The sequence below is a fragment of the Leuresthes tenuis genome, unplaced genomic scaffold (genome assembly GCF_036924035.1).
Source record: "Leuresthes tenuis unplaced genomic scaffold, fLeuTen1.0.hap1 SCAF_10, whole genome shotgun sequence".
NCBI classification, from domain to species: Eukaryota; Metazoa; Chordata; class Actinopteri; order Atheriniformes; family Atherinopsidae; genus Leuresthes; species Leuresthes tenuis.
Window position 1 is genome coordinate 15787047 of NW_027325364.1, and position 14520 is coordinate 15801566.

At 46.3% G+C, this 14520-nt stretch overlaps 2 protein-coding genes across 2 annotated transcripts; both read left to right on the forward strand.

Annotated features, from left to right (window-relative positions):
• Positions 1-2095: 2095 nt before the first annotated feature.
• cbx3b (chromobox homolog 3b) lies at positions 2096-10386 on the forward strand. Its single transcript, XM_072394418.1, is given in 7 exon segments — positions 2096-2209; positions 2211-2275; positions 2277-2327; positions 2754-2894; positions 3004-3160; positions 3602-3771; positions 9169-10386. Coding segments are annotated over 7 exon segments (804 nt in total). The 5' UTR covers positions 2096-2110; the 3' UTR covers positions 9290-10386.
• Positions 10387-10461: 75 nt separating this feature from the next.
• Positions 10462-12285, forward strand: snx10b (sorting nexin 10b). The gene is made up of 6 exons (XM_072394417.1): positions 10462-10736; positions 10942-11058; positions 11141-11241; positions 11352-11453; positions 11590-11799; positions 11969-12285. Exons 2-6 carry the CDS (start codon positions 10966-10968, stop codon positions 12096-12098), a joined length of 636 nt encoding a protein of 211 aa, XP_072250518.1. The 5' UTR covers positions 10462-10736; positions 10942-10965; the 3' UTR covers positions 12099-12285.
• The last annotated feature ends 2235 nt before the right edge of the window (positions 12286-14520 follow it).

Here is a 14520-nt window from a genome sequence, read left to right on the forward strand (position 1 = left end):
TAATTTGGCTGATAACCAATATGTGTCTTGCTGCAGTTTCTAGGACGACTCAAACACCAGACCATATAGAAAATAATGTTCATGTGATGCATATGTTGGAATGCAAACGTTCAAGAGATGTCTGACAACCCGACAGTCCAAAAGTTGTTCCTTGACTTCCCTATAAATCCTTATAAGCCTTTTTTGAAGGCTGAGTTATTTCAGTAAGTCTAACTCTGATACTAACTGACACTGTGTAGAGATCTTGATTTATTTATTGCAATCTAACCAGGAAAAAATAATTTAAATCAAAAACCCTTTCCCAATGGAGTCTTATCCAAGACAGTGTACAGAAGACAACCATAATTACTGATCTTTGCACAAAGTGCACACAGAGCAAGAGAATAAAATCTCTCAAGTTAATTAAAAGTTTGGCTTTAAAAGAGATGCCCATCTGTTGCTAGGAGCACACTAAATACATAAAGTACTGTTAAGTTGTTTAAGCCCCTTCAACATAAAACTAACTAACTAATAAAATAACAGCTTACCATGGTGGCTTTATCAGAGCTTGCAATTCTTAAGGATCAGACCAGCAGTATACCCTCTGCACATTGGAGTTAAATGTGACAGAGGTGGCTGGTCCAAATGACCGCATATTGATTTGCAACTTGCACAAGACCTATTTCCTGTCCTCTTGAGTCTCTAATCAATACGCCCTCTTCTCTGCAAACAATATATACCACACATTAATCTTCCATGCTGGCATCCTTGCAGGCTTTTCCATGAATTGTGAAAACTAAAACCAATTTTAATCACATCCCAAAGGCCTGCCCAGTGTTTTCTCGTTCAGAAACTGAAGTATCAACTCACAGGATTGCTTCTCCGCACATTCTTCTAGTCCTCTCGTTCTGTAGTGCTTGCATAAGTACATTTCCTGAACAAATGCACTCAGCGTTACATAATCCTGCCTTCAGGATGAAACAATATCAGTAACAGCCGTGCATCAGAAGCAGCTCCACTGTGAGTCCACCTCCAAGTGAAAGCGTTTGTTCTGCTGCCTTTTGCTCTGAGCTCTCTAGCATGAATCAATGTGCACTAGAGGTGTATAAGCATCACATTTTGGCCCAAAACATCCAGCCCAGGTAGGCAGCGTCCCCCAGTGGAATTTTACAAAACATTGTGGCGAAAAAGGGTAAGCTTTGGGACTGCTGGCGCTGCACATTTGTCCAGTCAGCTGCTCTGATGGTTCTCATTGGCTGAAAGAGAGCTGCCAATCAAATCTCCTGGGGGTGTTTTTGCCTGTGGTCTCTCAGTGCCAGTTTGGAGCTTGAAGAGTACAGGCCTCCTCAGAGAAAACCGCATGAGTTTATTAGGGTGCACCTTAAAACAAAAGGGCCAACTGCTGAGGCAAACATACTTTCAAGGAAAACTGATTAAATGCTCTAAGAGTAAATAATTCAAACTATATCATTTTTCATTAATCATCACCAACCCTTATTTCAGGCACAAAGGTCCTTAAGGAGAAAATGAGAACAACAACAATAAAATAAAATAGAAAATATATTTTATCCTGCAGAATTGTCCAGTTATGCATAATGAATGGTATAGGGTTCTTTGTGCATTCTATTGAATTATCTAATGCACAATTTAATCTGTGGGCATAACCCATCATAATATATGGTATTTCGACATAATCTTTGTTTTTCTTTTTTCATTTGATGAAAAAGCTCTTGAGTTTAGTGCATAGATGTTAAAATGTTTGAAATAATATAATATAATATAATATAATATAATATAATATAATATAATATAATATAATATAATATAATATAATATAATATAATATAATATAATATAATATACTATGAAACTTGTACTGTATTATCATTTTAATTAATTTAATTTGACCATATTTTGATTAAGATTTTTTTTTAACCACACTAGAGTGACAATGATCAATGTAAACAAACCCCCCCCCCCCCCACCTTCACGCAGTCCTCTGCTATACCCAGAGGACGCCCATGGGTGGCAGGGCAGTTCCGGACCACTGGACGGGGACGGACGAGCGGACTGCTCTCTGATTGGTCGGGGGGTGTGCGCGTCCCCGTCGTCTCCTCCCGGTTTTCCTGGCATGACCTTTTCCCTTGGCAACCACTTCCTCCGAGCATCAACGGCCATCTTTAATTTTAACTCATTCATGAAAAGTTGTTTCTCTCCTTCAAACACGGCGTCGGACCGACACATTTGCGCACAAAGCTGCGTCGACGGCGCTGTGTGCGGGTAGTTTGCAGCTACAAGCACAGAGCAGAGCAGCACCGCAGCAGACTGTGCGGGACTAGCAAGATAAAGTGCCGACAGCGTACGTTCATATTGTTCATTACATCGTGTGGTGCACCACACTGCCTCGGCTGCATTCATGTGTTCTGACTGCTGTCCGCAGATGATTGTCGCAACTAAGCTGTCGGGGTGAACATATGCTGAAACTAAACACGCTGCGTTCGGCAGCGAAGAAGCTGCACTGTTGAGCTCTCCGGCGATACAGCAGGTGGAGCGCTATAATAAGTGGACGGATCATTGTGTGAAGGGCACGGCTGAACACTCATCACCGCCGTGTTGTCGTGCAAATATCAGAGCGCGCACGGCATTAAAAGTGTTTCTGTGCGAGCTCAGTGTGGCGTTTTAACAGAAAGCCAAACAAACTGACACTTCCTGTTCGCCCGTGTTGTTGTAAGCGTTAATTTGCTTCCTCTTTTTTTCTGTTCTTATCATGGCAGAATGAGAAAGAAGCAGACTGCCAAACAGAGGAAGACCGAGGAGACCGCAATTGTCCAAGAGTTTGTGGTGGAAAAAATAATTTGCCGCAGAGTCTCTAACGGAAGAGTAGAGTACTTCCTGAAGTGGAAAGGCTTCACCGAGTGAGTGAGATTTGTTGCACAATCAGTGACTTGGATGGCTTTTTTGTCTTGTAACGTTTTGCTTAGCCCCGACAGTGAAACTCTCTCGTCCCTCTTGGTGTGATCACAGTGCAGAAAACACATGGGAGCCTGAGGACAATCTGGACTGCCCTGAACTCATTGAGGAGTTTTTGAGGAACGCCTGTTTCTCAGAGGGGAATGAAGAAGAGCAGAGTGAGCAGGAGTTGATTCCCAAAGAAGAAATGACTGAGCAAGAGACGGAAATTGTGAGTGAGAAGAAGTGGTGGAAATGTAAATGAGTTATTTTTTACGGAGCTTGTGCTTCTAAAGACGTGAAAGAGGTAAAAGGAAAAAAAGCCTAGCTTTATATTCTTTTAGATTTAGGGCATTTCTTGGAAGTCGAAGAAAATTCAGGAAGGTTTTTCTATTAGTCGTAGTCAGAGTTTAGTCATATCATCTGACTATTTGCATAGATTTCTTATTTTCCTGCCAGTTTTAGGACTGAACATGAAACTAAATGGCATGAGAAAGCGGTTAGTTTTGCAATGCTACTGAAAGTCAAAGCAATTGAAGTTCCTTTTTTTTTTCATGATGGGCAAGTACAGAAAAAACATGCCACACCTTGACTGTTTCTAACACGAACGTTGTCTTGGTGGATTAACTCTAACTGCTGTTTCCACTGTTCCTCTTTGTTATTCTCACCACAGTCCTGTGTGCGGTCTCAGCAAGAGGCTCAGGCTGTGCAGAGCGGCAACAACTTCCTCCAGTCAGATGACGACCAGTCAGACACCCCCACCGACCTCAGCACTTACCTCGAGCCTGAATGCATCATCGGCTCCACAGACAGAAAGGGAGAGCTCATGTTCCTAGTCAAATGGTAACTGCAGCTTCCTCTACGCTGACCAAAAGCCACCTTTTTTTTTTTGCTAAATGGCTGCATGGTGGCAAAATTGTGGCCATTTAAAGTTGCAATGCTCTTGTTCAGAGTGCAGCAAAGATAACAAGGTATCTAGTGTCAGGTCTATGAAGTCGTTGATCTGTTTTGTTGCTGTTTTAGAACTTGTTCTTTTTATATTGTGCAGTGCAAATTGTATTGATAGCTAGAGAGACAAAGCTCTAATGCTGTATTTATTGCTTCCATGTTGCACAAACTGATCGGGACTTTACACGTGCACGCCTCCATCGTACTACCCTTTGGGGTGCTTGCCTCCATCGTACTACCCTTTGGGGTGCTTGCCTCCATCGTACTACCCTTTGGGGTGCTTGCCTCCATCGTACTACCCTTTGGGGTGCCCGCCTCCATCGTACACGCCTCCATCGTACTACCCTTTGGGGTTCACGCCTCCATCGTACTACCCTTTGGGGTGCCCGCCTCCATCGTACTACCCTTTGGGGTTCACGCCTCCATCGTACTACCCTTTGGGGTGCCCGCCTCCATCGTACACGCCTCCATCGTACTACCCTTTGGGGTGCCCGCCTCCATCGTACACGCCTCCATCGTACTACCCTTTGGGGTGCCCGCCTCCATCGTACTACCCTTTGGGGTGCCCGCCTCCATCGTACTACCCTTTGGGGTGCCCGCCTCCATCGTACTACCCTTTGGGGTGCCCGCCTCCATCGTACACGCCTCCATCGTACTACCCTTTGGGGTTCACGCCTCCATCGTACTACCCTTTGGGGTGCCCGCCTCCATCGTACTACCCTTTGGGGTTCACGCCTCCATCGTACTACCCTTTGGGGTGCCCGCCTCCATCGTACACGCCTCCATCGTACTACCCTTTGGGGTGCCCGCCTCCATCGTACACGCCTCCATCGTACTACCCTTTGGGGTGCCCGCCTCCATCGTACTACCCTTTGGGGTGCCCGCCTCCATCGTACTACCCTTTGGGGTGCCCGCCTCCATCGTACTACCCTTTGGGGTGCCCGCCTCCATCGTGCTACCCTTTGGGGTGCCCGCCTCCATCGTGCTACCCTTTGGGGTGCCCGCCTCCATCGTACTACCCTTTGGGATGCCCGCCTCCATCGTACTACCCTTTGGGGTGCCCGCCTCCATCGTACTACCCTTTGGGGTGCCCGCCTCCATCGTGCTACCCTTTGGGGTGCCCGCCTCCATCGTACTACCCTTTGGGGTGCTTGCCTCCATCGTACTACCCTTTGGGGTGCCCGCCTCCTTCGTACTACCCTTTGGGGTGCCCGCCTCCATCGTACTACCCTTTGGGGTGCCCGCCTCCATCGTACTACCCTTTGGGGTGCCCGCCTCCATCGTACTACCCTTTGGGGTGCCCGCCTCCATCGTACTACCCTTTGGGGTGCTTGCCTCCATCGTACTACCCTTTGGGGTGCCCGCCTCCATCGTACTACCCTTTGGGGTGCCCGCCTCCATCGTGCTACCCTTTGGGGTGCCCGCCTCCATCGTGCTACCCTTTGGGGTGCTTGCCTCCATCGTACTACCCTTTGGGGTGCCCGCCTCCATCGTGCTACCCTTTGGGGTGCCCGCCTCCATCGTACTACCCTTTGGGATGCCCGCCTCCATCGTACTACCCTTTGGGGTGCCCGCCTCCATCGTACTACCCTTTGGGGTGCCCGCCTCCATCGTGCTACCCTTTGGGGTGCCCGCCTCCATCGTACTACCCTTTGGGGTGCTTGCCTCCATCGTACTACCCTTTGGGGTGCTTGCCTCCATCGTACTACCCTTTGGGGTGCTTGCCTCCATCGTACTACCCTTTGAGGTGCCCGCCTCCATCGTACTACCCTTTGGGGTGCCCGCCTCCATCGTACTACCCTTTGGGGTGCCCGCCTCCATCGTACTACCCTTTGGGGTGCTTGCCTCCATCGTACTACCCTTTGGGGTCCCCGCCTCCATCGTACTACCCTTTGGGGTGCCCGCCTCCATCGTGCTACCCTTTGGGGTGCCCGCCTCCATCGTGCTACCCTTTGGGGTGCTTGCCTCCATCGTACTACCCTTTGGGGTGCCCGCCTCCATCGTGCTACCCTTTGGGGTGCCCGCCTCCATCGTACTACCCTTTGGGATGCCCGCCTCCATCGTACTACCCTTTGGGGTGCCCGCCTCCATCGTACTACCCTTTGGGGTGCCCGCCTCCATCGTGCTACCCTTTGGGGTGCCCGCCTCCATCGTACTACCCTTTGGGGTGCCCGCCTCCTTCGTACTACCCTTTGGGGTGCCCGCCTCCATCGTACTACCCTTTGGGGTGCCCGCCTCCATCGTACTACCCTTTGGGGTGCCCGCCTCCATCGTACTACCCTTTGGGGTGCCCGCCTCCATCGTACTACCCTTTGGGGTGCTTGCCTCCATCGTACTACCCTTTGGGGTGCCCGCCTCCATCGTACTACCCTTTGGGGTGCCCGCCTCCATCGTGCTACCCTTTGGGGTGCCCGCCTCCATCGTGCTACCCTTTGGGGTGCTTGCCTCCATCGTACTACCCTTTGGGGTGCCCGCCTCCATCGTGCTACCCTTTGGGGTGCCCGCCTCCATCGTACTACCCTTTGGGATGCCCGCCTCCATCGTACTACCCTTTGGGGTGCCCGCCTCCATCGTACTACCCTTTGGGGTGCCCGCCTCCATCGTGCTACCCTTTGGGGTGCCCGCCTCCATCGTACTACCCTTTGGGGTGCTTGCCTCCATCGTACTACCCTTTGGGGTGCTTGCCTCCATCGTACTACCCTTTGGGGTGCTTGCCTCCATCGTACTACCCTTTGAGGTGCCCGCCTCCATCGTACTACCCTTTGGGGTGCCCGCCTCCATCGTACTACCCTTTGGGGTGCCCGCCTCCATCGTACTACCCTTTGGGGTGCTTGCCTCCATCGTACTACCCTTTGGGGTCCCCGCCTCCATCGTACTACCCTTTGGGGTGCCCGCCTCCATCGTGCTACCCTTTGGGGTGCCCGCCTCCATCGTGCTACCCTTTGGGGTGCTTGCCTCCATCGTACTACCCTTTGGGGTGCCCGCCTCCATCGTGCTACCCTTTGGGGTGCCCGCCTCCATCGTACTACCCTTTGGGATGCCCGCCTCCATCGTACTACCCTTTGGGGTGCCCGCCTCCATCGTACTACCCTTTGGGGTGCCCGCCTCCATCGTGCTACCCTTTGGGGTGCCCGCCTCCATCGTACTACCCTTTGGGGTGCTTGCCTCCATCGTACTACCCTTTGGGGTGCTTGCCTCCATCGTACTACCCTTTGAGGTGCCCGCCTCCATCGTACTACCCTTTGGGGTGCTTGCCTCCATCGTACTACCCTTTGGGGTGCCCGCCTCCATCGTACTACCCTTTGGGGTGCCCGCCTCCATCGTACTACCCTTTGGGGTGCTTGCCTCCATCGTACTACCCTTTGGGGTCCCCGCCTCCATCGTACTACCCTTTGGGGTGCCCGCCTCCATCGTGCTACCCTTTGGGGTGCCCGCCTCCATCGTGCTACCCTTTGGGGTGCTTGCCTCCATCGTACTACCCTTTGGGGTGCCCGCCTCCATCGTGCTACCCTTTGGGGTGCCCGCCTCCATCGTACTACCCTTTGGGATGCCCGCCTCCATCGTACTACCCTTTGGGGTGCCCGCCTCCATCGTACTACCCTTTGGGGTGCCCGCCTCCATCGTGCTACCCTTTGGGGTGCCCGCCTCCATCGTACTACCCTTTGGGGTGCTTGCCTCCATCGTACTACCCTTTGGGGTGCTTGCCTCCATCGTACTACCCTTTGAGGTGCCCGCCTCCATCGTACTACCCTTTGGGGTGCTTGCCTCCATCGTACTACCCTTTGGGGTGCCCGCCTCCATCGTACTACCCTTTGGGATGCCCGCCTCCATCGTACTACCCTTTGGGGTGCCCGCCTCCATCGTACTACCCTTTGGGGTGCCCGCCTCCATCGTTCTACCCTTTGGGGTGCCCGCCTCCATCGTACTACCCTTTGGGGTGCCCGCCTCCATCGTACTACCCTTTGGGGTGCCCGCCTCCATCAGTGCCATTACAGAGTTGTAGATAATGGCGATTAATCTGCAGAGTCTCTCCTCCAAACATGCGTCCATTTTGTTCTTCCGCTCCCTGCCTTCCTTGTCTGGTTGTGAGCTTTTTTTAAAATGCATTTTGGCCCAGGTGTATACTGAGCTCAGAGTTAGTTATTTTTCTGAGCGTTAAGAGAACACTCAAGCGGCTCAGGCAGTTACAAGTACAATGATGTACAAGTGTGAATGATGAAGTGGCCTCTGAGTGGATAAATATCTTGATTTTATAAAAAAAAAAAAAAGGAACAGGAAGAGACTTGTGAAACTGCCGATGGCTAAAGAAGATGGTCTCTAACCTTCAGAGAAACCCTCAACTTCCTAATGCGAACTTGTGGACTGGATGAAGAGACAAGTGAAGACACAAGATGGCTGAGATATCAGTATTTGCTTCGAGAAAATTCTAGGAAATGTCATCATTTTGCTCTGGTGGCTGGGTTAAAGAAACACTTTCATGATAACTAATTGAAGCCTTACAAAGAAGCCTTTGCTGCCTTTTTTTTCTATATCAGCTGTTTTATTAAGGACCAGAATGATTGTCCAAACCTGACTTTTCTCTTTTCTTATTTTTAAATTTCTTTTTATGTATTCGCTCAATTGCAAAACATGCAGAGCTAATATGGAAAGTTGGAAAAGGTGCAGAAAACTCTCAAAGGTTTCAGTCTCCAATTCTCCAGCATTCTCCAATCCAAGAAAAGAAGACTTACACTTAACCATTTGTGTAGTTACAGGGGAAATAAATCAAGTTTTCCACATCAGATTTTAGAGTCGTATTGAAATGGATTAATTTTTTTTTTTCATCGTCAGTATTGAGGTTTTCAGAGTCATTAATACAAAAAAACCTGAAATGTTAAAGAGAACGTAGGTCTTCCCTTTTACAGCTGTGAAGGAGATTCATTAGGTCGGATGGATCGCTATGAGTGAGATCTGGTGTTCCCTTTTGATAGTGAACATTTTTAGACACACACGGGGCGTGTGGTCTTTGGACGATGATGACATTTAGCGTGCAAGTTCAGGCATTCAGCTACGCTACATGAAAGCTTCAACTTTTCATTCAGTGAGACCTTGCAAAGCAGTGTTAAACCCTCACTGGAACATGAAACAAATGTTTTGAAGCTGCTGCAACATGGCTGATATTCCAATAAGAAATATATATATATTTTTCCATATATGAGAACTTACTGCTTTTTAAACTGTCTGAATCTGTGCTGCTGCTGAAAGTGGGAGGCCCTGTCAGTGATTTCCCCCTCTTGTGCTTTTCCCCCTTAGGAAGAACTCGGATGACGTTGCCCTGCTGCCGGCCCATGAAGCGAGCGCCCGATGTCCCCAGGTCGTCATCGACTTCTACGAGCAGAAGCTGACCTGGCACTGTGGAGACGAGGAGCAGTGAAAACACTGCGTGGGTTGTGTGCGGAGGAGAGCTGATGAGACGGCTGCACTCTCACCTGAAGCTTAGTTTAACCTCCATCAAGTGTCCTCCATCAGCTGACATTAGAGGCGCACAGTGTGAAATCCCATCCCTGCTGTCGGTAGAGTTTTCACTCTGCCAGATCCTTAGCGGGGGATGGATTCCAAGTGCTCTCAGCCCTGTGGTGCTCGAAAGGTCACTTTGCCTTTGAGGACACAGCGATGGAGACTAAAACTAACTTTAGCGCGGAGCGACTGATTTGAGGTCAAACTAACCTGTTGCAGCTTTTTCCTTGTGTCATTATGTAGCAGACTTAATCACTGTGGACGTGTTTTGGTTTTAAGAAATTGTTCTGAGTAGTTTAGGGTTTTTTTCCTTTTTTTATCCTGTTTAGCAACGAGTAACTCACTCTGGGAGGGTTGTTTGTTTAGTGTGGGCTTTATCTCTTGTGTTTTAGCACCATGTTAGTACTACGTCCCTGCAGCCCTTGTTTAGAGCTAAAGATTGTTGACCCGATGTCTTGATTTTATTGCGTGTTGGTGTTTATTGTCAGAGCTTTTTTTTTTTTTTTTTTTATCGTCGTGATTGATGTAAAATGTGAAAAAAAAGAAGAAGAAAAAGAAGTTGCCCAACAGAAATTTCCCGTATTTTCAATTGGCTGCTTGTACCACATGTTTTCTTCTCCTCCTTATTTGTTATAACTTTGCAAAACAAATTTAAATATTTGGTGCTTTTAGCCTAAATGAAGTCGTGGTAAAATGATTCAAAATGTCCCTATTTCTAAAAATAAATGTACTGAGATGATGGAAAGAGTCTGTAATGAGGAGGACAACTGTTCAATGTAGCACTTTAGTTATGAGACTGTCTCTTCACACAGGGCATTGTCACTGACTGTAATTCTACATCTGTGTACTTGATACTTTTCTCCTGATGGCACTGTCCTGACTTTACATATCACCCATGACTGTTATGGGACACTCAGCTGAACCTTAAACCTCTTTAAACACACCTACTACTGAGCTACTGTAACTGTTGACCTTGGATCTGTGAAGTCTGTGAATAAACTAAAACTTTTTTTGTGACACTTTTCATTCACTTTGATCACATGAACATCCGTGAAAGAAACCAGTCAAAAAACATGGCTTAACATCATATGTGTAAGCTTCAGATGTTTTTTTTTATTTTATCTAATTTGCAGGCAGTTAAAAAGAAATACAGCAGTGGTGTTTTGTAGGCTTTATTTAACAGTTTTGAGGAGGAGCTTTTGTCAGTCTTGTGACTGTTTTGAAACCTTTGATCCTTTACTGTAAAAGTGGAAAGAAGAAGCACAAGCTCAGCGCTGGACAGTGTCTGATTTTAGGTTCCCAGGATTCAGTCTTCAAAAACATTTTGGATTATAAGAGAAGAAATTGAAGGAAATGTGAATCAGGTGGGTCGGAAGTTACACTTTGAATGTGAATGCTTCATTAAAAAGTCACATTATACTTTGATACAGCCTTTAAAATAACTACAACTTTTGTGCTGCGAAAGAAAAGAAATTCTGTGGGATTTTCCTATCCTGGTTTTTGTGGCGTCATCGCACTTCCTCAATTTTACAATAAAAGCCTTCCTCTTTTTCCTGCGTCTACATTCAGTTTAGTGTCTTGCCTGCCTTCTCCATGCAGCAGGTTATCAGTGTCTGGGTGCGGGACCCACGGATACAGAAAAATGACTTCTGGCATGCCTACATAGACTATGAAATTTGTTTGCATGTAAGTATTAAGATTGAAAATAGTTTGATTTAATTCTACATTTGTTTGTAATGTCTGAGTGTGGCGCTGCGTCCTGTTTTAGACTTCCAGCGTGTGCTTCACCAAGAAGACTTCGAGTGTGAGAAGGAGGTTCAGTGAGTTTGTATGGCTCAGACAGAAACTGCAGGCAAATTCAATGCTAATGTAAGTATAGTTGCTGTGATTTAAAACGACAACTTGTGTGACAACAACAGATTCAGATTCTATGTAATCTGCTCGATGGTTAATAATTGTTGCGGTTTTGGTTTTCGCAGGGTGCAGTTACCGGAGCTGCCTCCCAAAAACCCTTTCTTCAGTCTTAATAATGGCCGACAGATTACTGAGCGGATGAAAGGCCTCCAGAGGTTTTTAGAACAGTAAGATAAACCTCAACGATCAATACTTTTATGAACTTTGACATACCACATCAAAAGTTTGTTTACACCCAATTTGTTGGTAATATAATGTACTAAATTTGACAACCCTTACCTGTTCAATGTCCCAATTTCTCAGAATCCTTCAGAGCCCCTTGCTGCTGTCCGACAGCTGCCTGCACCTTTTCCTGCAGTCGCAGCTCAGCGTGTCCAATATAGAGGCCTGTGTTGCTGGAAGAACCCCCTACTCTGTGATCCAAGCTGTCCGGCGTAGCGGTCTGAGGAGATTCCACTCAGATGAGGACCTACAGAAGGACCTCAACATGTCCTGTGAATCCGACTCAGATAGGTATTATAATGCTGTGTTTTACAGAACCCCGTCAGGGAAGTCCACACCAAAGCAAATTAGCTTTTTAAGAAACCTGTTAGTGGATTTCTATAGGCTGATGGATTATGAATGTTGCTTGTAGCTGATTCACTAATCTCATCCAACTCTGTTCTTGCTTGTGTTCTTTCAGCTTAGAGTGTAGCGATCCAGAGCACCGGATTAAAGGTTTGGCAAAACACAAAACCAAGAGAACAGCTTCCCTTGATCTCATAGGGACCAGTCAGGAGGAGATGCTCAGCTTCTCGTCTGGTTCGTTATGAAAACATCAAATTCATAGAACTAGAAGAATGCTGGAAAATATTCAATATCTCCTGTATGCCTTTTTTTTTCTAAATTATGTTTTAATCATCAGCTTATCTGTTGAAGAAAAATACTCGTTTTTCATTGTCATGTACTTTTTGGCCACAGTGCATCTGTGCTCCTAATAACTAAATTTTAAAAAAAGAAGAAGAGAATTAATGTATGCCCCCCACCTCCTTTGTATAGCTAAAATATATCAGCGTCCTGTGAGAGTACCAGAAAAAGCTGTAGCAACAATTAGCCTGAGGGTGGCAGTGCTGTCACATTTTGTTAATTTCCCATATCTCATGAACATATGCTGTAATGTCTCTGTTTGCTTCATAAACAAACTTTACTGAAACATCATGAATTTTGGTCATTCATAGAATGAAATATGTCCAGACAACAGTGTAATATCTCAAGCACTGACAACCTAATGTGTATTTATGTGGATACCACTACAAATAAAGTGTAGGGTGTTGGAAGTTTGTCATCTGGTGGCCACTGCAGTACTTAGCAGAATGACACATATAATAGGGTCTCTGCAGAGTTTTCAACCAGCCCCCATGTCAGTTATGTGGCAGGTAGGAGGTCCTATGAGATCCCAGTGGAATCGATCATGTCTGAGAGGGCCACCAGGTAGACAGGCTACAATACTCCCTGCTGAGCAAACTGCCAGCTGCACTGAGAAGCCACACTTTTTAATCTGTCTCCCTCGCTTTGTGTTAGTATGAGCTTGTTCACTGCAGTCATTTCCCCAGCTATGTCCGTACAGGTGTGTGTTTGTGTGTCAATCACGAGCGTGTGCTCCCAATGTGAGCACCATCAAGCTCATGCAGAGGTGATGACCACGAAACAGAGAAATAGCAAGCTGACATATCTCCACAGCTAATTAGATTAGCTCTTTCCTTCTGCAGCAGCTGAGTGGTTCATTATGAATGCAGATCAGGAACAGACAATAGGCTTATATTATAGAGAACAGGGGGGTGACATCATCTCACACCCTGCCCTGAGCAGCAGAACAGTCTGGATGGTAGGGAGCACACAAACTCGAAGGGGAGGTGATATGTCTTTCTTGAAGATGTGTGAATACAGATGCTCGTTGTTATGCATTTACATATGCTAATGCAGCGTATGCATGTATCACTTTTATTAGTGCTTCAAGTGTGAAGCAGTATTTTCCTGCACCTTCAAACACATTCACTAATGCTGCAGTGTCAACTCAATAGCAATTTTTCTCCTATGAAAAGAAGTTACACACAAAAAAAAAAAAAATGGCTGATCATTTTAGGAGCAGGTCGTGTGAAAGAACCAGTTGAAATAAGATCGACATGTATTCAAAACAATTCTCCTTGACCTTACAGTGAGGAGATAGGGTATTAATGGGGGACATTTTCCTGGCATAGTTTTGTTCCACCTCCCCTAAGGGTGAAAATTCAACATTAAATGTGGAAATGCCAATATTTTTTGGCAGAATGGTGTTCCACTCCAGTAGTGTTCATTATATTGATAGAACCAAAGAGAGGCACATGGCAGCAGAGAAGATTCCAGCAACCAGTAATACTGTGACTAAATGGATGTAGCATTTGTTGTGCTTTTTCTATTACAGATAATGTATTAGACCTGTAGATTTTTTTAACTGAATATTTTCAGTAACATTACCATATCACTGATTCATTATAAGGCTGTTTTATATGTTTGCTTCAGCAGAAGTAACATTTTTAGGCATCTCCAAGAAATGAAAAAAGATTAGGAGGTTAACGTCAACTCATTGTCTTTCTTATGAAAATTTTGGAGGAATTGTCATTCTTTGTTTGTCTAAAACTTAAACTATATTTTGTATTTTGTAAACCACTTACATTCTGTGTGTTAAAAACCAGGTCTAACTTTCCATCCTCTGACTCTTACAGTAAACATACATTAGCAGATTAATAATGTAGTAAGGTGCATACATTTTAAGTAATTAAAATTGCCAAATTTGGGGCTCTATTCAAACAGTTAAGTGTCATTACAGACCTGATGAAACTGTACTAAAATCTTGATGCCAAAGGGAAAGAAGTAATCTTGTTGGGCTTTGAGGCTAATAGTGAGATATGTACATGCCTACTGCATGCATTGGTTCCTTTAACATAGCTTGACAATGCTAACAGGTCTTTGTAAGGCTGAATCCTTGTTTATTTCCTGCTGTCCACCGGATTGAAACGTTTAAACACTGCTGGCTTAAATCTGACCTGTCCAAGAATATTGACTTCTCTGTTAATGGTCTGTGACTCTGGTCCAGTGGCTGTTAACCTTGAGCTGCTGTAGACTAGCCTGTCCATACAGCTCGGCTGCCATGGCAACAGCGACAACATCAATCCTATTAGATCAGCCTCAATACTAACAGCTCTCTGCATTATGTTG

Bases quoted from the DNA above. Each gene is read 5' to 3' on its own strand.
- snx10b (XM_072394417.1), top strand. From the start codon at position 10,966: ATGCAGCAGGTTATCAGTGTCTGGGTGCGGGACCCACGGATACAGAAA. The intron at 11,059-11,140 runs GTAAGTATTAAG...GTCCTGTTTTAG, and splicing joins ACTATGAAATTTGTTTGCAT to ACTTCCAGCGTGTGCTTCAC. The intron at 11,800-11,968 runs GTATTATAATGC...GTGTTCTTTCAG, and splicing joins TGTGAATCCGACTCAGATAG to CTTAGAGTGTAGCGATCCAG.